The sequence below is a fragment of the Lissotriton vulgaris genome, chromosome 11 (genome assembly GCF_964263255.1).
Source record: "Lissotriton vulgaris chromosome 11, aLisVul1.2, whole genome shotgun sequence".
NCBI lineage: Eukaryota > Metazoa > Chordata > Amphibia > Caudata > Salamandridae > Lissotriton > Lissotriton vulgaris.
The window spans coordinates 1073163773-1073186131 of record NC_141699.1 but is presented as its reverse complement, the minus strand read 5'-3'; the positions used below and the strand labels follow the sequence as shown (position 1 = coordinate 1073186131).

The 22359-nt window shown below is 42.9% G+C and overlaps 1 protein-coding gene across 1 annotated transcript in view; it reads left to right on the top strand.

Annotated features, from left to right (window-relative positions):
• LOC147684127 (cytochrome P450 2J4-like) overlaps positions 1–21930 on the top strand; it is a 109582-nt gene extending 87652 nt beyond the window's left edge. The window contains exon 9 of the mRNA XM_086944511.1: positions 16466–21930. Within this exon, the coding sequence (XP_086800637.1) occupies positions 16466–16644 (179 nt within the window). The 3' untranslated portion in view covers positions 16645–21930. The remainder of the gene's footprint in view (positions 1–16465) is intronic.
• The last annotated feature ends 429 nt before the right edge of the window (positions 21931–22359 follow it).

Here is a 22359-nt window from a genome sequence, read left to right as displayed (position 1 = left end):
AAGCATTTTGTTGAAAATTCACATGAGGAAAATGAGTTTATATGGTCAATTCTATTCACCATGAATACAACAAAGTGCCTTGCGGATACAGACAGAGTGTTGCTACAAAAGGAAGCATACCTAATCTTGAAATTTAATAGCACGCAGACAGGGCTCAGTAACTTGTCAGAAATATCTAGACTGTAGTACATAGTTATGTACCTATGCGTCTTTAAATGTTTTTGTAAATACATTGGGATGAGATAACGGAAATGCAGACTCATAATTCCAGCACCATGCAGTTAGTTGAACTGCTATTGCGCACCAGTAGATTTCATATTCTTTTGCAAATAAATCCCCTCTGGTTGTCATACGAATGAGGCAAAAAGAAGGAGATTGCCTGCTTTACTTTAAAAATTTGGCAGTGATCCCATCAAAAGCTAATAACATTTTGACATTCGATGTGACACTCTTTCCAAACACACTACGTGTCCCAGAAACCCCCTGTATAGTAGGAAGAGGTAAAATCGTTGTGTTTAAGATGGCCTTCGCGACGGTCGAGGAAAACTGTACTGCGCTGGAGGCTTCCAAAGAGGTATTTTACCCGATTTCATTCTCTCCCGTTTTTTTTAAATAGCTTTTACGGAGCGCGCAGTTGACAGCAGCGATTAAGACGATTTTTGTTGCGCTTTAGGATTGCCTAGGAGTGAACACGAGTCCCGTACTGCACGGAGGATCGGCTGATAACCGTGGCGAGGTACCCTTTAACACGCCGATACTTACATTGTATCCATTGTATTATACTTCGGGTGCACACAAATACAATTGTATCCCCTTTATTTCGCAAGTTTCAATTACACAGAATGTGGCGAGCATAAACGAATGCATTATAGAGAGGCACTACAGAAAGGATTATAGCTGGCGGCACATGCTAAAAGGTATGTGACACGTACTTCGAGAGCTGTTTGCAAACGTTTTTTCGAAAATATCATGTGAACGGCGAATAGAGAGAGTCTAAAATTATTGTGTTCCTTGGTAGATTCTGACGAGAAATAAAGAGTGGTGTCATAATTAAAAGAACAGCGATATCAACCTCAAAAATTAAGGTATGAATAAATAGGGAACTACAGGGCATATTACCAAGCATTAGCGATAATTATCGCTATTGCTTGGTTAGAGACAAAAATTTACCGCTGAGCTGCGGCGATTTTTATCGCTGATAAACCTTGGTATTACCTTGGTATTACCAAATCGCCTGCAATGCATGAATATCGCTGAAAAGTCAGCGATATTCATGCATTACCGAGCTAATGCTCTTAGCCATGTTATCCACCTCCCATTGGATAACATGGCTAAGAACTGCTCAGGGCAGGTGTTAGCTTTTGGGGATATTCGCGCTTAGCGCGAATATCTCCATACGTTGGTAATAGGAGATAGCGATGTTAGCGACTGTTTCCAGTCGCTAACATCTTGGCACGCCCACTTTGCATGTAATTAGTGATAAATATCACTGACATGCAAAGCGGGGCCCAAGATGGTGGCTATCTCCTACTAGTTGTCGCTAACTGGTGTTAGCGACAGCTAGGTAATAGGGAGATAATTTTATCTCCGCTTTCTTGGCTTTTAAAGCAAAAAAAGCGGAGATAAACCCCCTTGATAATATGCACCTACCTTGTTAATAAGATCGAGATATAACAGCAAGCCTGACAGATTTCCTCATATCTTCTTCCTTAGGGATTAAACACCACAACCTATCAAAGTGAAGCTTATTTTCCAAAAATATGGATTGAGACATCGCAATAAGAGCCTACCATTAGCACCAAGAAGGCTCCATTGCACAAGTTACTCAGGTATATTATTAGAGCTTCCTCCGAAGGAGTGTAATTGAAAGAAAGAGAAGTAGTTTAAAGGTTTAAACAAGACTTTATTGCTTTTCTTACATCTTATACAGAAAGTGACAAAGCCCTGATGAGAATCTGGGAATTGGCTTCCTGGATTTGAAACGCGTCCACACAACCAAGGAGCTCATAATGGCACAGATAGTTTGAATTAATTTCTGCTACATTTGTAAATTTTTACCATCTGGTGTTTTTGCTCCTTTTTTTCTGACTTTGTCCTTTGTTTCGGATATAGATTTATTCAGTCTCAAAATATTACAGATATAAATATATATTGGTGTTTGTATAAAAGTTTGTATTTAGGATGTATGATGTTAAGTATGTTTCAAGAATTATGTGAAATGTAAATAAATGTGTGTAGAGTACATTGCTTATTTTTGTAAATGCTGGATATAATGTATGGTTTTTCCTTTTCATTCACAAATTGCGATGAAGAGATACACCAAAAAATGGTTTAGGCAGCTTTTGTGTTTATTGAGCTTGTAAATTTGGTAAAAACAACACCGAGTACACTACTGCTTTTAACTCGCAACCCACGAAAGGTAATCACCCATTACTACGGAGGCTTTTCTCCGCATACCATTGCTTCGCAAGCGTTACAGCGCATGCGATGTAGCAATGCGTAGCCTTTACAAGTTGTTACATCACATGTGTTGTAACAATGCATGCATTGTAATGGCTAAACAATGGCACTTGTGACTGAACGACAGGGATCTTTTTCATTTTCACATGCCTTTGGCGCATGCTTTGTAATGGCTAAACTGACAAATTGTGAGGAGGGTGAGAAGGAAGCGGAGCATGAGATCCCCGAGCTTCTCATGCCGCAGCCATGACTTTGTGTACAGTCATGCACCGAGAGCTGATGGGATTTGAATTCACAGGAGAGCGACCCCAGCCAGGGGGAGGTGACAAAGAGCGGCGGATGAAGGGATAGGGAGAGCTGCCCCCATCATCAAGGAGTGAGGTGCCATGTGCGCAAAGGAGAGACGCATAGGATTACACAACAAAAAGGAGGACGTCAGAAGAGGTGCACCGGGGTGTTGTCCTAGTGAGCGGGTCGTGCAGGGGGTAGTTTTTTGGGTTTTAGGGTGGTGTAGTTGTATTTGTGTAGTGTAGAGTAGAGTAGCGTATTTGGGTTTAGGGTAGTGTTGGGGGTCGTGCAGGGTAGTGTTACTGTTTTGAGTTGAGGATTGGGGGAGGGGCAGGGTTGTGCTTGGGGTAGTGTTTTAGGGTTTAGGGTAGTGTTTGTGTAGTGTAGGGTAGTGTTTTAGGGTTTAGAGTAGTGTCGGGGGGGTTGTGCAGTGTTTCAGTGTAGGGAGCGGACTGGGGTAGGGTCAGGGTTGTGCTTGGGGTAGTGTGTTAGGGTTTATTTTAGTGTTGTAGTGTTTGTGTAGTTTAGGATAGTATTTTAGGGTTTAGGTTAGTGTCCGGGGTTGTGAAGGGAAGTGGTATAGTGTAGGGAATGAACAGGGGATAGGTGTAGGGTCGTGCTGGGGTAGTGTTTTAGGGTTTAGGGTAGTGTTGTAGTGTCTGTGTTGTGTAGGGTAGTGTTATAGGGTTTAGGGTAGTGTCAGGGGGTTGTGTATGGTAGAGTGTCAGTGTAGTGGATGGATTGGGAGTAGGGGTGGGGTCGTGCTGGGGTAGTGTTTTAGGGTTTAGGGTAGTGTTGTAGTGTTTGTGTAGTGTAGAGTAGTGGTTTAGGGTTTAGGGTAGTGTCTGGGGGTCGTGTAGGGAAGTGTTTTTTCATGTAGGAGCAGGACTGGGGTTCAGGGTTGGGTCGTGCTGGGGCTAGTGTTGAAGAGATTAGAGTAGTGTTGTGAAGTTTCTGATGTGTAGTGTATTTGCATTTAGTATTTTGCGTAGTGTTGGGGTGTTTATTAATTTTATGTTTGAAAAATATTTTTTTTACGTTTCCAAGTGTTGGTGTGTTTAAAAAAAGAAAAATGTTATGTTAAACTATGCGGTGTATTTCATTTCAAACTTGAGTATTCATTTTTAAAATATATTTGAAATTACTCCCCCCACCCAAAACCCCTATTTCCCTGGAATTCTGTCACAGGGGGTAGGTTACTTATAATTTAAAATATTAAAAATGAACAATGTACGCAAAGTAGTGGTATGCGTAGTAAGGATAGGCGCTGTAAAAGTAAAGTATCTATACTACTATTATATAGGAAGAACTTTGCACCTTTGAGGCGGGTAAACTCTGGAACCACAGCGCCAATCCACACACCCGATACATCTTTGTAATCCTCAGGGTGTGCAGATGGACATAGGCTACATAAAGTAAAAAAATATGTTATATTTAAAATAAATTACATTAAAAAAAAAATAGTCCCTGAGAAGTAGTGCTGGCCGTAACCTGCGTGCTCACGTCAGGACATGGCGCGGAAGAGGAGCGGTGACAAGCGGCCGGTGAGGAGCAGCGGACTTGGCGGACATAGTTGTTGATTAGGGCTTCATGTCGTATATGTTGTTTTTCAGTAAGTTCATCTTGGGTTAAAGTTATGTGGTTTCTTTTCTGTGAATTAGTGGTTTTAAAAAGGGAAATGTCCAATGACTGTTGGCAGGTTTGCGCTCCGTACCCGGTCCCAGGCAAGCCAAGCACTTCACGGCCTGCTGTTCGCCCGAGTTCGGTTTCGCCTCTGCTTTCCAGGGCGGGCGGAGGGGAGAGAGGGGGCGCAGGGGAGAAAGCGGGCGGAGGGGAGAGAGTGGGCGCTGGACGGGTGAATCGGACTTTCAGCAGCAGAAGAGGGAGTGAAAAACTCGGCTGCTAAATGAACCCAGTTTGTTCGTAATCCATCATCAGAAAGAGACATTTGAATGCACTGCATCTACCTGCAAAATAAACCCTTTGTGTGTCATGCATGCACCAATGTTCCAGTCTATGCCAAGCAAAACAAAGCAACCAGTGCTCATCTGAGCCCCGTCTCCCTTCTGTTCCCTTCTGTTCTTGCGTCTGCCCTTGCAATCTCGGAGTCTGGGGGCCGCAGAGGGCAGGCCAGGGGTCGTAAGGGGCATGATGCCAACTTAATTCCAGGAACAGGAGAGGTCGGGGGCTGCTGGGGGTTGCCGTTGTGTAGTGCCCCCTGCACACACACAACCCCTCACAGCAGATAGCGCCTCCCGGACTCATCTTGAGCGAGTTTGGGGTGCTGCTGCTCCCCGGGCGCCCAGTCTCTCAAGGAGTCGCACCCCCGGCCCTGCCTTCGGACACTGCTTTAAAATACCAGAGGTAGAAGAACAAGAAATAATGCTTTAGCACACTGGTGACTGAGGAACGCAGAGGAATGTTTTAATCCATGGTGTAGACGTACAGGACGGCACAGAACTTTATACTCCCACACAAGAGGGTGAAGTGAAGTGATTTGTAACACAGGAACAGCAAGGAGACACACCTGGAAGACAACCACATTGAAAGGTGTCTGCAGGACTCGTGCGCCCTGTCGTGGTAAAAAGATGTAATGCACGGCATGTGCACATAAGGAGGTAGTTACAGGGAGGATAAAACCAGCCAGACTTTGTGGGGATGCAGTGTGCAGCCTGACAACTTTACCCTCTGGATCCTGGCCCACCATCACATAGCACAGAACCTGACCGTCTACCACACCCGGCCTCAACACAGCACAGGAGGTGTTGAATGAATACATCTTTATTGTATAAAATCTATTTCTATATCTATATCTATACTACTATTATAAAGGAAGAACTTTGCACCTTTGAGGCGGGTAAACTCGGGAACCACAGCGCCAATCCACACACCCGATACATCATTGTAATTGTCAGGGTGTGCAGATGGAGATAGGCTATATAAAGTATAAAAATATGCGTTATTTAAAAAATTAACATAAAAAAAGTAGTCCCTTCGAAGTAGCACCGCCGTGACCTGCGTGCTGACGTCAGGAGCGTGGGGAGGAGCGGGATCCAGGAACGCGAGGAGGAGCGGCGGACATGGCGCGGGGGAGGAGCGGTGACGAACGGCGGAATGGCGGTGAGGACCAGCGGACATGCAGGAGGAGCGGTAAGCGGCGAGGAGCAGCAGGGCGGTGAAATGAGGAGCACGGGGGAGGAGCGGCAGCTGAGGTAAGGCTCCGGGCAGGCGGGGGTCGGGGCAGGCGGGGGTCGGGGCAGGCAGGGGTTGGGCGGGGGACGGGACGGGGCAGGCGGGGGCCCAGGCTGCTTGACAATGTCGGGGCAGGCGGGGGACAGGGCTGGCGGGGGACGGGACGGGGCGGGCGGGGGCCCGGGCTGCTGATGCACAATGTCAGGGCGGGCGGGGGTCAGGGAAGCCTGATTGCTCCCGGACAAAGTCGGGACGGGCTGCTAGTTATCTTATAAATGCATTTGCGAAGTAATGGAATGGCCATTTAAAAATATGCGAAGTAAAGGCATTTGACATGTAAAAAAATCGCGCTAAAAGCATGCGTAGAAATGGCATGCTAAGTATTGACATATATTCCCCACGAAAATCCAGGGTAATTTTACCTGTAGAACAGACTATGCTGTGAATATATTGGAATGCACTTGTCATTTACAATATGTGGGAAGTACCAAATTGCAAGTTTTTAATAGAATCCTTCAGCACCTATGAGAAGTAGTTAATTCTGATCCTAACTACCCTGTGGCACGACACCTTAAATTGGTTTATAATAACAACCTTAATGACCTATGCTACTGTGTTATAGGTTCTGTACCAAAATCTAATAGAGGTGGCAATCGAGAGAAAAAATTAAGGTAGCTAGAATCAGAGTTCATTATGTTACTAGACACCAAGACGCAGAATGTATTATAGACTGAGGAGCTTGGTGTTTAGGTTAATTATAGATGGTGTAATAGGCAGGGAGGTTTTCTTTTTTTAACTGATTTTATCAATGCTTCTACCTGGTTTTAACCTGGGTCCTCCTGGTTTTATCAGGCTTTAGGTATAGGCTTTACTAGTTTTTTAACCCCTGTATTATTTGCACTACATGCTCTGGTAGGAACATTAGGCAACAATATTATCATCAACATGCTGACCTATGAGATTCTCTCATCTGATTTTTTCTGATACTCCTGGCTCTTGTTATTTAGGTTGGCATTAGTAACCTCTACACTTGACATGCGATCAAGATTGGATTTTATCTGGTTGGTCTCTTTGGTTTTTACTTGGTTTTATCCTGGGTCCTTCGATTTTACTGAGTTCTTACAGAGTATCCGCCGATTTTACCTCTTGAGTCGTATGTACTGTATACTCTGACAACACTGTTAATGCTCATAAGGATGCTCATTTGCACATATTAAGTTATTTATGCACAGGCACTGTAGCAAACTATGGGCCATATTATCAAGAAAGGGCGATACATTATTGCCGCTTTTATAGGCAGGAAACTGCTGTTAAAGCAGCGATAATGTGCTTGATAATATGCCCTTGTGAATTCCCATAGAAGCCCAGGTTCTGGTGTTAACCTGGGCTTCTATGGGAATTCACAAGGGCATATTATCAAGCCCATTATCGCCACTTTAGCGGCAGTTTCCTGCTGATAAAAGAGGCGATAATGTATCACCCTTTCTTGATAATATGGCCCCCTGATCCTCTAAACTCTAAAGTGCAATATTAAGCTCGATATGTTTACCACTGTTGAATTTGAAACCTAACTTTCTGTGTTTAGCTATATATTTATAGTGCAGTAGCACTTTAGTTATTTATATGTGGGCTGATTTGCCTGGCTGAGCTTGTTTATGTATATTTATTCTATATACTTCATATATTTATTACATGACACGTTTTGCACTTTTTAGGTACATGTTTTTGCATTTGCACTTTAATAAGTTTATGACTCTCTTAAGCGATGATGAATACGTATAGGAGAGATAAGTACAGCTGAAAATATCTGCGATTCCATTGCAGATAGTTTCATTTAGCACTACGATTTTATTGTGATTCAATATGTACTGTACATTTATCAAGCGACTGATCACAAATTAATGACTATAAATTGTGTCCCCCTTCTTTATGTATTTTCATTATTGGCTGCATATGTCATTTGTTTACAAAAAACCTAAAACTATTATACATGATTGTTGACGATGGTTACTTATTAGGATTTTCTTCTGGTCTATTGCTATGAGAAGTGAGTCACACTATTTTCGCATTATTACTGTGTCACTATAAATTGTTCGCCATTGGTCCAGTGCTTCATGTGATCAAGACTGTGGAAACACGGTTGAAACGCATCACGCTGGGCACTTGCTTGTTCTATACCTGGATGCACTTCACTTTGCAATAAAAAGGAATTGCTTTTGAACTCCATACTGTGGTCCATACCTGCTTTTTGCTGCTGAGGTTGCAGCAATCAGGACTGTGCTTGTTTATATATACTTAAAAAACTCCTCAGTTTTTTCCCCTATAACACCTATATCCTACTAATATAAAATACAAACACAATTTCAAAGTTCCATGAATAAAATATATTTTTTTTCTGTTTCAAATACAAAAAATAAACTGCAAAGAAGAAACAATACTGCACAAACATATTACCCTAAAACAAACAAAAACAATACAAAAACATTGAAAAAAACAATTAAATGTACAATATTTTCCAAAACAACATTTTTAACAACATTATTAAAAACATAACCAGAAAAATTCCATTTTGACCTGCATTATTCTTGTTGATATTTTCCACATCCCAATATTCTTGCAATGATATTCTGTTGTGTATCAAAGGGTATGCAGTTCCTAACAGAGATTACAGGGGAAGGGTAGGTCTTTCTTCGTGATGCCCTCACACACCCCAAGGGATGTCATGCTTCATCATAGGACCATGCTCCTCGTCGGACCGGTGCTGCAATGCCCGACGGGCTCCCCTAAACGGAGCTCTTTGGCGAAGATCTTTTGGAGAAGCCCTAGGGTGCGTGCGGGTGTGAGGGCAGGGTAGTGCAAGGTGGTGGGTTTAAAATAAGTCTGGAGCAGTCCTCTTTAGATATGATTTATTTGCTAAGGTAGTTCCAGCTTAGTTAAAATGTGTTGGAGCCCTACTTGGATGCAATTTTCCTAAAGGGCTATTGCAGTGTAGTGGGTCGACATGTGTTGTGCCTGTACTGCCTCTAGCGGGTCATGTGGCACTTCATCAGGACCTAAGAAAGTGAATGTTGCACTACCAAAGGTCTTTTTCCCTAGATGTGGTATGATATCCAGACGTGGTAGAGTGATACCCTAGTAGCCATACCCTGGTGTAGTGTAGACCTATTAAAGGGGAGAAGAAGGGAGGAAAAAAGGAAAAAACAACAACAATGGAAAGTTTAAAAAGGACAAACGGTGTGGTGCTCTTAAGGCCAATAAATATTAAACATTAAAACCGGCTATGGTGTAGCTAACCCGTGTCATGCGTATGTGGTGTTATAATCTTTGTTAGCTCAGTTTTCTGTTCATGGCGTCAAGGTGATATGATACCTGCGCCCTGTGCTACTAAATGTGACAAGTTATAGGATTTGACAGATGTCAATTCATGCGGTATGTGATACTACACACCTTTTTATCAGAAATGCATATGAGGGGCCTCATGAGCACGAGGAGGTACCCTTACTCGTCATTGTATAAGCAGGCTGTGAGATATACATGCATGCTCACGGAAAGGTGCACTAGCTCACACTAAGTGGTGGTCCCTGTCCAATACCGGTGTGAGTTATGGTGCTTTCGTCTTAATAACTAGTACCAAACGTCGCGCTGTGCTTTAAAAGAGGTGTATCAGATAAAAAGCACAGTGGAGCCATTAAACATGTATCATGGAACACTGAGTTACCTCATGAGTACATACAGGCGGCATGCCTGGACCCGCAAGGTGCCGGCGGGATTATATAACTTATATTGCAAACATACACATGCTACAAGCATACAAAGGGCTAATCGGTAGGTTTTAAAATAGTGAAGGTTTTTAGCCGCTATATGACGTGCCAGAAGAACAGTGTCAAGATAATGTAGCTCGAAACTACTCACCCCCCAGTATAGAAGTCTACAGCCTTACGGGGAATGCAGAGCACATCGTTGCTTCCAGATCCGGTGTTTTTGTCTGCGAAAATGTGCTTCAAAAAGGCATCCAGAAGCTAGAGGGGTAAGCTTTGCGGGCATCTCTGGAAGGATAAGTTTCAATGCAACTTTATTGAATATCGCTATCTATGTGGGTTCTGGTTGAGGACGATTGTAGGTCTGTCGTAGTATTGTTAAAGTATGTTTATGAAATAAATTATATATGGTTAGAAAAATTGATTATAAATGGCGCCGTATGTCATGCAGCAGTGTGTGTATAGGATAGCATAGAATGCACATTCGGGGTGAGGGAGAGCTTAACATCAACTAGGAGGAGTTGAGGGGGAACCGTGGCCATACAGTTCTTGGTTGTGTCTATGTACGAAAATTAAATGTGTTGTTTCAAGGAAACGGTGAAAGTAAATTATGGTGATGACATAACATTGTATGCATGGGTATAGAAATGCCTCTGGTCGGGGACACCTAGTTATACTCAGGCTATGTCAGGAAAGGCTACATGGACTGCAACAACCTTGTTTGTTTTAAGAAGTCTAGCAATGCCCAGGCTATGTAAAGGGTGGCAACATGGAGTTCAAGAAAATTGCCTGTAAGAGACCCACTGATGCCAGAAAGGTTGGTGGTGCACACAAGTGAGGTTGGCGGAACGAGAGGTGCAACAACCTTGTCTGTTGGAGCTAACAGTTCTAATTGTGCGCTCAGAAAGCTAGGAGTTCGAAAATTAATTGTGCACTCAGGTGTGAGGTGTGGCAGAACTCGGTGAGAGGCAAGGGTTGCAAGAAAGAAAAGGATGCATACTCCTAATTTGGTTAATTCCATACAGTCCTGGTGTTTCTGGGCAGGGACAGCAGTAATAATCGAAGAGTTGAAATTAAAGCATCGCCCTTAACGGTTAAGTTCTGCCCAAGGGATATTGTCGTTGAGACCCCGGGTGTGGGATGATAGTTTACGCACACAGACTTGTTCCTTCCTAAATAGGGCTTCTTTTGTGATGTTTTCGAAGGCTTCTAGGATGGTCCAGTGCAGGACATTTGGGGTGTGATTCAGTTCCGCATAGTGTGCGCACATCTTAGTGTTGGTCTTGCTACATCTGATGTTGCTTCTATGTTCTGTAATCCTTGTTTTTGCCGGGCGAGTTGTCATGCCGATGTACTGGAGGTGGCAGGGGCAAGTGATTAAATAGATGCAGTTGCGTGTATTACAATTGGTGTGTTTGTTTTGCCTCCATGTCCAGGTGTTAGTAAGTGAGATAGTCTTAGTTGCTTGGGTGAGGGGGCAGACTACACATTGTCCACAGGGATAGTGGCCTGAGACGGGTGGTAGGTTCCATAGTGTATTAGATAGTGATGGTGTGCTCCTTCTGGGTCTGGTGTTGATGAGTTGGTCTTTGATGTTGGCAGTGCGTTTGAAGGCGGACCTGGGCTTACTAAAAGCTTGGTCTCCTACTTGGAGAATGTTCCAGTGTTTTTTGAAGACCCTTTTTATCATGTTTGATTCTGATGTGTAAGTGGTAACATTTGTGATAAGGTCCGACTTGGGTTTGGTGTGTGTTTCGAGAAGAGCCTGTCTGTTGGTGTTCCGGGCTCTTTTCTGGGCAATTTTTATTTTATTGGTAGGGTATTGTCTAAGCACTAGGTTACTACTCAGTTCAGAGGCTTGTCTTTTGAAGTCCTCCACATTACTACAGTTTCTACATATACGCAGAAACCCGTAGGGGACGTTTTCCCTGAGAGCTTTTGGATGGAAACATTGGTAGAGTAGGGGGCAATGGCTGTCAGTGGGTTTTGTAAGTCATAGTTTCCAGCTTGTTTGGTTTTCTAATAATCAGAAGATCAAGGAAGGGTAGTTCTATTTTAGAACTATTGGCTGTGAATTTAAGGTACGGGTTGAGGCTGTTGAACCAAGTGAGGAAGGCAGGGATATTGTCACTATTGCCTTTCCAAAGCACCAGGATATCGTCTATATAGCGTCGCCACAATTGGACGTTGTCCAAGAAGGGGTTAGAGTCAATGAGCACGTACTTGCCCGCAAAGTCTGACATGTAAAGACACACCAGACTTGGGGCAAAGTTACTACCCATAGATTTCCCCTGGGTCTGGGGGAAGAGATGATCCTCAAATTAAAAAAAGTTTTCGGTTAGTGCAATTTGTGTACATTCCATGATGAAACTGATGGGGGTAGATGAGGTCCATGGGTTGCTACGTAGGATTTCCTCCACTGCCTCAAGTTTGATCTGTTTGGGTATGTTGGTGTAGAGGGCCTCTATGTCTGAGGTTAAGAGGACATCTGGTAGAGTACCCTCCTAGTTGGTTGTCTCTATTAGCTTTTGGACATCTCTGGTGTCCTGGAGGAAAGCGGGAGTGGTACGGACCAAAGGTTGGAAGAAATGGTCACAAAATTTAGAAAGGGGTTCCAAGACTGACCCTATGCCAGAGACGATGGGTCTTCCAGGAGGGGGTGTTACCCATTTGTGGAATTTTGGCAGAGTGTAAAAAAAGGGCAGTCTTGGATTCTCCTTTGTCAAGAAGTCAGCCTCATGTTTGGTGATCCATTCCTGGTTGAGGGCTGCAGAGAACAATGAGTTAATACCGTGATGAGGCGTGGTGTAGGGTCTTCGGTGAGGGGGGTGTAGTAGCGGTCATTCTGCAATTGGCACAGGCATCAGTTTCTGTAATCTGTTGTAGCCATGATCACGATTTCTCCGCCCATATCAGCCTCCTTGATGGTGAATGTGGGGTCATTTGCCAGTCATTTTATAGCCCAAGATTTTGCTTTCGATGTATTAGAGAAGCCAGTGGTGGTGTGTTTTTCCGCTATTTCTTTCAGAACAGCTCTCTTGAACATTAGGATTTCTGGGGGACCATGCTGGAGTTAGGGGTAAAAGTAGATTGTTTGCGTAGGCCAGTGTCTTCCGGTGTTGATTCAGGTTGGTTACCGAAGTAAGCTTTAAGGCTTATTTTCCTGAACAGATTTTGGAGTTCGCAATTAGTGCGAAATTTGTCGATTCTGGGCGTAGGTACAAATCCCAAACAGCGTTTGAGTACGGTGGTCTCATGGTCGTGAGAGGTCTCTCACAAAGATTCACAATTAGTTTTTCTTCTTCAGATGGCTCCTCAACTCCATGTGCATTTGTTGAGTTTGATCCTGCCATTGCACCTGTTTCTGTTGTTGCTGGTTCCTTCTTCTTTTTCTGCCTCACCCTCTGCCCTAGCCTCTGCCTAAAAAAGGTTGTGGTTGGAAGGGGGTGAACAGTGGTTGAGGCCCATGTTGATAGTTGGGATAGTTCCACATCTGTTGGCCATTGTGGGGGGGGGGGTAGTGGTGGTCCATTGCAGGCTGGTGGTCCATATCCGTACATCGTATTCCATTGTAGTGGAGTGGTGTAGCTCACTGGTTAGAGGCGGCAGACCCGGAAGCAGAGAACGGCCCGGGACCAGGGTTCAATTCCCGACACGGCAGGGTCGTGGACCAGGGTCAGCGGACTCGATAATTCTCGCCTCGGTGCCTACTCTAACCAGGGATCCCACTCAGCAACTCTGGGCATTAGCTTGCCTCATCTCTACAATGGCCCCCCACATTCGCCGGGGATGCCTGGTTTCACCTTGGAGATACCCAGTTGGGACCATCTCACAGGGATAGCCATGACGGGTTCCCCAGCGGTCTACAGCGCCACGACGCCTCAGGGCAGTAGTGCGCTTTACAAGATACATACATTTATATTTTACATTTACATTTGTTATTGATGAGGTTGATTGGCCCCTCGGTTCTCTGCGCTAGATTTGCTTCCTGAAGATTAAGTTCTTCTGCTTGAGTTAGAGCTATCATCAGACGAATAATCTTTTCCTGAGGGTGTGCAGTCTTCTTTGAGGTAAGGGTATATCTTTTCTGTACTAAACCTGGTGATATCCTTTTGCAGTTTAGCAACTTTTTATCTCATGAGATAGTCTTTATTGTCAGTGATTTCTCTAGTAATTTTGGCCAGTTTAGCTTTGAAAGCTGTGCTGGTGACGGAAGCCTTCAGAGTGCCGGCGGATGAAGGGATAGGGAGAGCTGCCCCCATCATCAAGGAGTGAGGTGCCATGTGTGCAAAGGAGAGACGCATAGGGTTACACAACAAAAAGGACGACGTCAGAAGAGGTGCATCTGGGTGTTGTCCTAGTGGGAGGGTCGTGCAGGGGGTAGTTTTTTGGGTTTTAGGGCGGTGTAGTTGTATTTGTGTAGTATAGAGTAGAGAAGTGTATTTGGGTTTAGGGTAGTGTTGGGGGTCGTGCAGGGTAGTGTTACTGCTTTGAGTTGCGGACTTGCGGGAAGGGCAGGGTTGTGCTTGGGGTAGTGTTTTAGGGTTTAGGGTAGTGTTTGTGTAGTGTAGGGTAGTGTTTTAGGATTTAGGGTAGTGTCAGGGGGTCGTGTAGGGTAGTCCCTTCAGCTACCGTGATCTTTGTTAAAAGTTCATCGGCCAAGCGTTTGGCTGTCTTGATGATTAAAACCAGTAGGTCCCTAGTACATTTCCAGGACACCAGGGACCATTCTTTCTTGAACTGCTTGTCCTCGAAGAAGATTCTTGGTGAGTTGGTCACTATCAGGCTGTTAGGGGCTACGTTGGCGTGTGAATATTCCGTCATAATGGCCCCCCTTCTTCTCCCCTTTAATAGGTCTACACTACCCCAGTATAAGTCTACTAGGGTATCACTGTACTGTGTCTGGATATTATACCACATCTAGGGAACCAGACCTTTCGGAGTGCACCATTCACTCACTTAGGTCCTTATGAAGCGCCACATGACCCGCTAAAGGCAGTACGGGCATGAAACATGTCGACCCACTACACTGCGATAGCCCTTTAGGAACATTGCATCCACATAGGGCTCCAACACATTTTAACTAAGCTGGAACTACCTTAGCAAATAAATCATATCTGCGGAGGACTGCTCCAGACTTATTTTAAACCCCCCACCTTCCACTACTCTGCCCTCACACCCGCACGCACCCTACAGCTTCTTCAAAAGATCTCTGCCAAAGAGTCCCATTTATGGGAGCCCGTCGAGAATTGCAGCGCCTGCCCGACGAGGAGCATGGCCCAACAATGAAGCATGACATCCCTCGGGGTGTGTAAGGGCATCACGAAGAAAGACCTCCCCTTTCCCTGTACTCTCTGCTAGGAACTGCACACTCTTTGAAACACAGTTCTATTTGGAGCTGGTTTTCAGGACCTGTTTAAACACTGCTCCTGGTCCCCCTTCCACTTCTTTGACAATTATATTCTGTTATCATAATATTAAAATTCAATATTTTGTCAAAAAATCATTTTCTACACTTTAAGAAATCCACTTTCACCAACATTCACACACTCTGTTTTACTTTTAAACTCTTTACTGTGTTACTCAAATGTTGCAAACAAGACTCACACTGCCCTTGTGATTTGTAAATATCTAAAAATCTAACTTTTTGAAAAAACTTTTTATTAGAAGAAATCGCATCGATTCAATTGATTACAGTATTCCATCAATTATATTAAAAAATAGATCACAAACTCACAAAATAATATTCTTTCACATTTGGAAGGGTAAGCCCTCCATCATTGACTGATTTCCCCAAAGTACCTAATGCTAATCGTGGTGTTCTATTTTCCAAAATAAAAGCTGAAAATAATCCTTTTTATTTCTAAAAATGTAATGTGCAAAAAGCACGGCAATGTGGCATAACATAATTTAAATAATGGTATAATGCACATTCGATTCATTGCCATTCTTCGCATAATAGATAGAGGGAGGTGATTCCATTATAAAAAAAAGGACTTAATTGTATCTACTAGCAGTAAATAGTTTAATTCAAAATGTTTGTCTACATTCATGGTTGTGTAAATTCCTAACTATCTTTTTGATCTCTGCTTCACAAGATCTGAGTGTAAAGTAGCTATAGTGCAGTTATGGAGCACAATGTTTGTCTTCAGCTTCTTTATCTTATATCTGCCCATCTGCTGAAATTGATGAAACATACTAAAAACTCTTTGTTGAATCTCCAAGTCAGATTTTTTTTTTTAAGTGCTAAATTATCTGCATATAGCTTCATTTTGGACATCTCGCTGGTTGGGACCTTAATTATCAAATCATCTCTTACAGCAATAACAAGTGGTTTAATAAATTTTGAAAAAACATTGAGGAGAGTGGGTGAGCATCTGCCCACTAAAAATGTATCTTTGTGATATTTGTGATTTTTTTTTAAGTAGCAAGTTAGAAATATAGCCATAAGTAGTTTTAGCCAGTAAAACATACCAAAGATTGTTCTTAACGTGATCACTTCTTTTTAGTAGAAAGCTTTTGAGAACTACCCTGATAGGTCCAAGTAAAATAACTAAAAAGACAAAAACTGGATACTGAGAAAATGTTAGCATCTCACTATTCAGCCGTGTGGTCAGATTCATTCTACATTAACCTCCCATCTCTGTCCGTGCATTGGCCCACAACCCCAAAATCCTCACATGTTACCTTGCAAATGATGCATCTTAGACGGTATGCTGTGCAGTTGTAAGAGAAATGACCTAGCTCTCTTGTTCTTTCACTTGCAGGACACCGTGTGTGTTTGGGTGAGCAGTTGGCTAGGACAGAACTATTCATCTTCCTCACACACCTTGTTCGGGTCTTCACCTTCAAGCTCCCAGAGGGGGTAAAGAATGTCAACATGGACCCTGTTTTCGGCGGCACTATGAAGCCACAACCTTATCAGATCTGTGCTGTATCACGCTAGACGTGGGGCCCCAAAGTAGAAGGAAGGACTAAGGATCCACATAGTTTCTGTAAATGCAGTATTAGTGTCCTCCAGGCTCTTAGCATATACATTAGATCCGTGAATAATAACTGATGTGCTTTATATATTAACATTAGTATTTGCATTGTGATAGTCATCTAATCAAATAATTACTGTCTGGAGTACCATTGTAAAAAAGATATTTTCAGTTACATGTAACCATTTTCAGTGACTTTTCTTATATTTAAGTAGTCAAGGCCCGCCGGCCAGGTGTCAAAGAATGTCTTATAAACATATTGAGCAGCAAACCCTTGAAACATGTACATTGTGAATTCTCGTTCCTTGCAATTGTAGCTTTGTTGGAGTTTTAGTCCTGGAATGCGTGCTGGCAATTATATGAGCTAGCAAGAGTCTTTATTATAGTACTTGTTCTATGGGCCAAGCAACACCAGGAAGAAAGATACTGTGGCATAACTCAGGTCTCAGAGTGATGCCTAATTTCCAGGGGAACCTGGCATTAGTGCAGCAGGTGCCGACCCAACAGGAACTTAATTTGGGGAAGAGCAGAAGAAAGCATACATTGGACCATCTCATTCCAAAATTCCAGAAAAATACCCCTTATGATGATTTTCAAAGGGATCACAAGTCTATGCAAGGATGTAAGAAAATAGCTAACCATCTATGTCTGTTTCAGTAACCACCCACGTTTTAGGGGCTGGCATATAACCTCAGGGACAGAGTTTGAGGACAGATTGCAAAAGGTCTTCAACACAATTTGAGAAGCATTTATAGACAATCTAAGTTTTAATACATCAGTTGAGATGAAGAGGATGGCCCTTCTGTTGATCACAGAAAGAATTAGAGATGGGCTCTGTGGTCAGAATAAGGACAGTAAGACATTGCCACTCTCCCTCGGAAGTGGAAGATGACCCGAATCAGACCTATACTGGAAAAACCCTCGGCCCACCCACAGGACTAGCAGAACTACCGACCTATATTATTACTCCCTTTCTTCTCCGAAATTATGGAAGCACTAGTCAATAATCAACTATCGGAGTATCTAGAACTGAATAACTTACTAGACCCCTCTCGGTTAGGTGTCCGTGCATCACACAGTATGGAATCATCATTAACAGAAGTAACTAGTACTATAAAGCTAGCTTTAGATAAGGGGACCACAACCATGCTGACCCTTTTAGACTTGTCAGCTGCGTTTGACACCATCTCCCATTGAATCCTAGTTCAAAGGCTGAGAGAGTTTGGTGTCGGCAGAATGGCGCTAAAATGGTTTGAAAATGTTCTCTCTGAAAGAACACATGTAGTGCAGCTGGACTTATTTACATCACAGTCCTTGACAAAAGGGGTACCTCAGGGCTCTATTCTTAGTCCCACCATTTTTACCATTTATGTGTCCTCCCTGGCTAAGACTATTAGATCATGTGGCTTTGAGACCATCTTGTATGAGTATGACACTCAATTGATAATCACGATTGATCCTGACCCCTCTATCACTAAGGATAAATTTAAAAACTGCATGTTACAAACAGTAGCGTGGATGACTGCAAACTTTCTGCAGCTCAACACGAATAAAACAGAGATTCTCCTATTCGGAAAGGCAGACGAGATATGGTCTGCAGACTGGTGGCCTCTAGCATTAGGAATGTCTCCAACTCCGAAAAAATGGCTGAAAAATCTAGGAGTCATACTGGATGATAATGTGTCCATGAATGAACATGTGAAAAGCATCTTTGGCACAAGTTTTGTCCTGATGCGAATGCTCAAGAAAGTGCTCCCGTGGATACCTGTCTCGGCTAGAAAGTCTCTAATTCAGGCACTATTAGTGAGCAGATTAAACTAGTGTAATTCCCTACTGGTTGAGATAAGTGAAGGACTTCTATCAAGGCTACAGGTAGTGCAAAACACAGCAGCTCGGCTTTCTCTATATCGTTCCCCCCCCCTCCCCGGTCACCATCTAAACCCCTCCTGCGCCTGCTCCACTGGTTGCCCGTGAAAAAAAGGGCAGTGTGTAAGTTCCTATGTATGGTCTTTAAAACACTGCTGGAGAAGAGACCAGTTTACCTAAAAAAATAAGCTAAAACCTTATATCCCCACCCGACAACTCAGATCTAGCGACCAATTGTTACTATGCCCAAAAAGGATGAATAAAACCAGAGTAGGTGTTCACTCTTTTTCTTACCTGGCTCCCCATCCCTGGATCGAATTGCTGTTTCACATACGCTCTTGCTCTAAACTCACTCAGTTCAGAAACTTCCTCAAGACCTGGTTATTCAATCTCTAACTGGACAAAGTTCTGCTTCTGTTGCTTGCTACTGTGCCACCGAGAGATAATTTGGGGATGATTTGTTGCACTTAACAAATAATAATAATAATTGCTTAATATTTAAACCACTTCTCTTTAGATTCTCCATTGATCGAGTAGAGCTAGCCGAAGTCGGTGCTGTGTTTTTTTGCTTAACATTCAAATACTTCTTCCTTTGACTTGAACTTTTTTAATAAAGTACTGAAATATATGAATCACATGGTATGTCACTGATTTGATCACATCCTAAAAAGTGACATCACAAAGACCAGTGCCGGAAATGGAAGAAATGTAATTTAGGAGTGCAGTATAAGGCAACAGGGGACAGGGCAATTGGTTTGTGTATCTGCTCTTTATGGGACAGAGGTGGATGAGTCTCTGTGATTCATGTTTCAACCATTATATATAAATGTATGCATGTCTATATAATTCAAATAATATTCACAAAAAGAGTGGGAGAGTGTCCAAAGGGATACATAGGGAGGTATTCAACAGAGCTAACTACAAGTAAGCAATATGTTGTTTTTTTTAATTCGAAATTGAAATAAACTGCAAACAATATGGAGGGATGGAGGACTTTGTGATATAGACGGGAGAACGGTGGAAAGTGGACACCTAGGTAAGGACACAATAAATAAATGGAAAGAGTACAAAGGTAGCAGAGGTAAGTGATGAAGTAGGAGGCAATTGAGTAGCATGGCAAAGAATTTAATTAGAGGTCAGGGTGAAGTGCTGCTTCAGATAAAGGGATAAACGTCACATAGTGTGGGTTTAAAGGTGGGGATTTTTAATTCCCTTCCTTTTTTTCTATTAAAATCTCACATTTACTTTGTCCGTTAGCCCCGCATTAATTCTAATTGCAGCGCTCGGTCTATATATAGTGTCTTTATCGCTGTCAAGAAGCCATTGCCAAATCCCACTTTTTCCAGAACACTCCATAGATATACCCATGACACACGATCGAAAGCCTTTTCCGCATCCAGTAATAATACCGCAAATGGGTCCCCATTAACCTCCGTCATGTCCATAAGGGTAATTAATTTCCTTACATGATGCGTGGTCCCGCGCCCTGGAATAAAACCGTGCTGAGTAGTAGTAACTAACGGTGTTATTACACTGGCAAATCTAATTGCCAGTACCTTTGAATAAGTCTTTGTATCTGTATTCATAAGGGTAATTGGTCTGTATGACCCTGGGTCAGTCGGTATTTTTCCTTTTTTGAGAATGACCACTATTTCAGCCTCAGACCAGGTATTTGGTATTGAGGATCCCTTCTGTGCCTGCTTAAAAGTATACAGCATATCTCCTGCCAACTCCTCCCAGAAAACCTTATAAAATTCTAACGGGATTTTGTCTGGGCCAGCAGCCTTTCCTGATGGTAAACTCTTCATAGCTGCTTTTACTTCCTCTAGTTCTACCAAAGTGTCTATCCTCTGTTTCTCTGTTTCATCCAGCTGTCCCCCCTCGTAGTCGTTCAGATACTCCATTATATCTTCATGATCTTTTATTTGACTCTCAGAGTAAAGCTTCGTATAAAAACTTCTGAAGACTTCCCTTATTTCTTGTGCATTAGTTACCATCATCCCTGAGATATCTTTTATTGCTTTTATCTCGCTGAGGGATGTCTTCTGTCTGATTCTAGCTGCTAGCATTTTACCGACCCTTTCATTCAGCTCATAGTAGTTCTCTCTATTCGCTGTATATTGTTTCGCAGCCCTTTCTGCTATGTACTCTTCTGCTGCCGTTCTTAATTTTACAAGTTTCATATATGCGGGATCCGTTGGGCCTCCATTATCAGTTTGGTCTGTCCTATTGGTTAGTTCCTCCTCTGCCAACAACAACTCCTTCTTTATTCGCTCGGATCTTTCTTTTTCCTCTTTCCTTTTTCTAGCCCCAAAGCTAATAGTCTCACCCCTTACTCCGGCCTTAAAACAATCCCACACTATCCCAGCCGATGCTGTTTGTCTATTTATATTCAAGAACTCAACTATCCATTTCTTCATATGCTGGATGTATGCGTCCTCCACGAGCAATGCCCTTTCGAATGTCCACTCGGAAGCCTTCCTTACCACTTTCATACCTTTCAAGGTGACAATAAGAGGATTATGATCCGAAAAAAGCCTTGGTATTCTTTCAATCTCTGCCCCCTCCATGTGTTGGGTACTAATTAAAAAATAATCCAATCTAACACTTATCCTATGAGGCGACGAATAGTATGTGTAACCATCTTGTCCCGGGTTAAGAGTATCCCATACATCTAATAATCCATTATTCCTAGCTAAGTTATAAACTGCTTTAAAAACTCTTCTCTTCCTCCCTTTGTATTTAACTGGAGGTCCTAACCCCAAACCCAAGCCTCCTGCTCCATTAATGTTAAAGTCGCCCCCTATCAGTATAAAGGGTGCCCAGGATGCCAACTCTATGTCGATTTCTTCAAAAATCTCCGGATCATCCCCTGTAGACCCATAGATAGACCCCAGAGTGGCCCAAGTTTCTCCAACCATACACTCTACTAGAGCCCATCTTCCCCTTACATCCTCCCATTTTTTTCTAGTGCATATATTTCTTTGTTTTGCCAACACAGCGACCCCCCTATTCCTGGTGCCCTGCCTAGAATGTGCTATAACCGTCAGCCCTAACTGATCTAAAAGCCTTATTTCAGATACCTGTATATGTGTTTCCTGCAATATTAAAAAATCCAATCTTAATTGTTTAATCAAGGCGGCCGCCTTCTGCCTTTTTGCCCTGTCGTTAAGACCACATACATTCCATGTCATAATACGAGTACTCATCCTGGGTTTTTAACAAATATAACCATAATTTTAATCAATTTATACAAAAAATACTTAACACACTTTGTTGCCACGGCATTGTACCTCCCAGATATTTCTTCCATTTTTTTAATTTTCTTATTCCATAGTGTCTCTTGTTTACTATATTTACTATATTTCCAAATTCTTCTGTGTTCCTTGCCCCCCCTGTGCCCCCCACCCCTAAACCCCACCCCGGCTGACCCACCCCCCCTACAGGCAAATAGGTCCGTAGGACCTATATGTGACAGCTGTGTCTGCTTGGATCCCGTGCCCCCCTGCCCCCCCCGCGCCTGTTGTCTACTGTCCATTGGCAGAAAAAAAAATGTACAATTTATTACTATCATTCTACATCTTTCTACAAATTATGTACATCAGAATGCTAAACTGCTCTATTCCTACTTCAGCTTCTCAAGGCTATACCCTAGATCCTACTATCTTTTTGTCGGTAGATCTACCACCAGTTCACTATCAGCGTGTGCTTGGGATTGTGAGTGGGTGTGCGAATTCTTTTCTTTCAACCATTCCAGAAATTCAGCTGCCCTAATTTCCGAATGGAAAATTTTAAATTGACCATCTCTTACC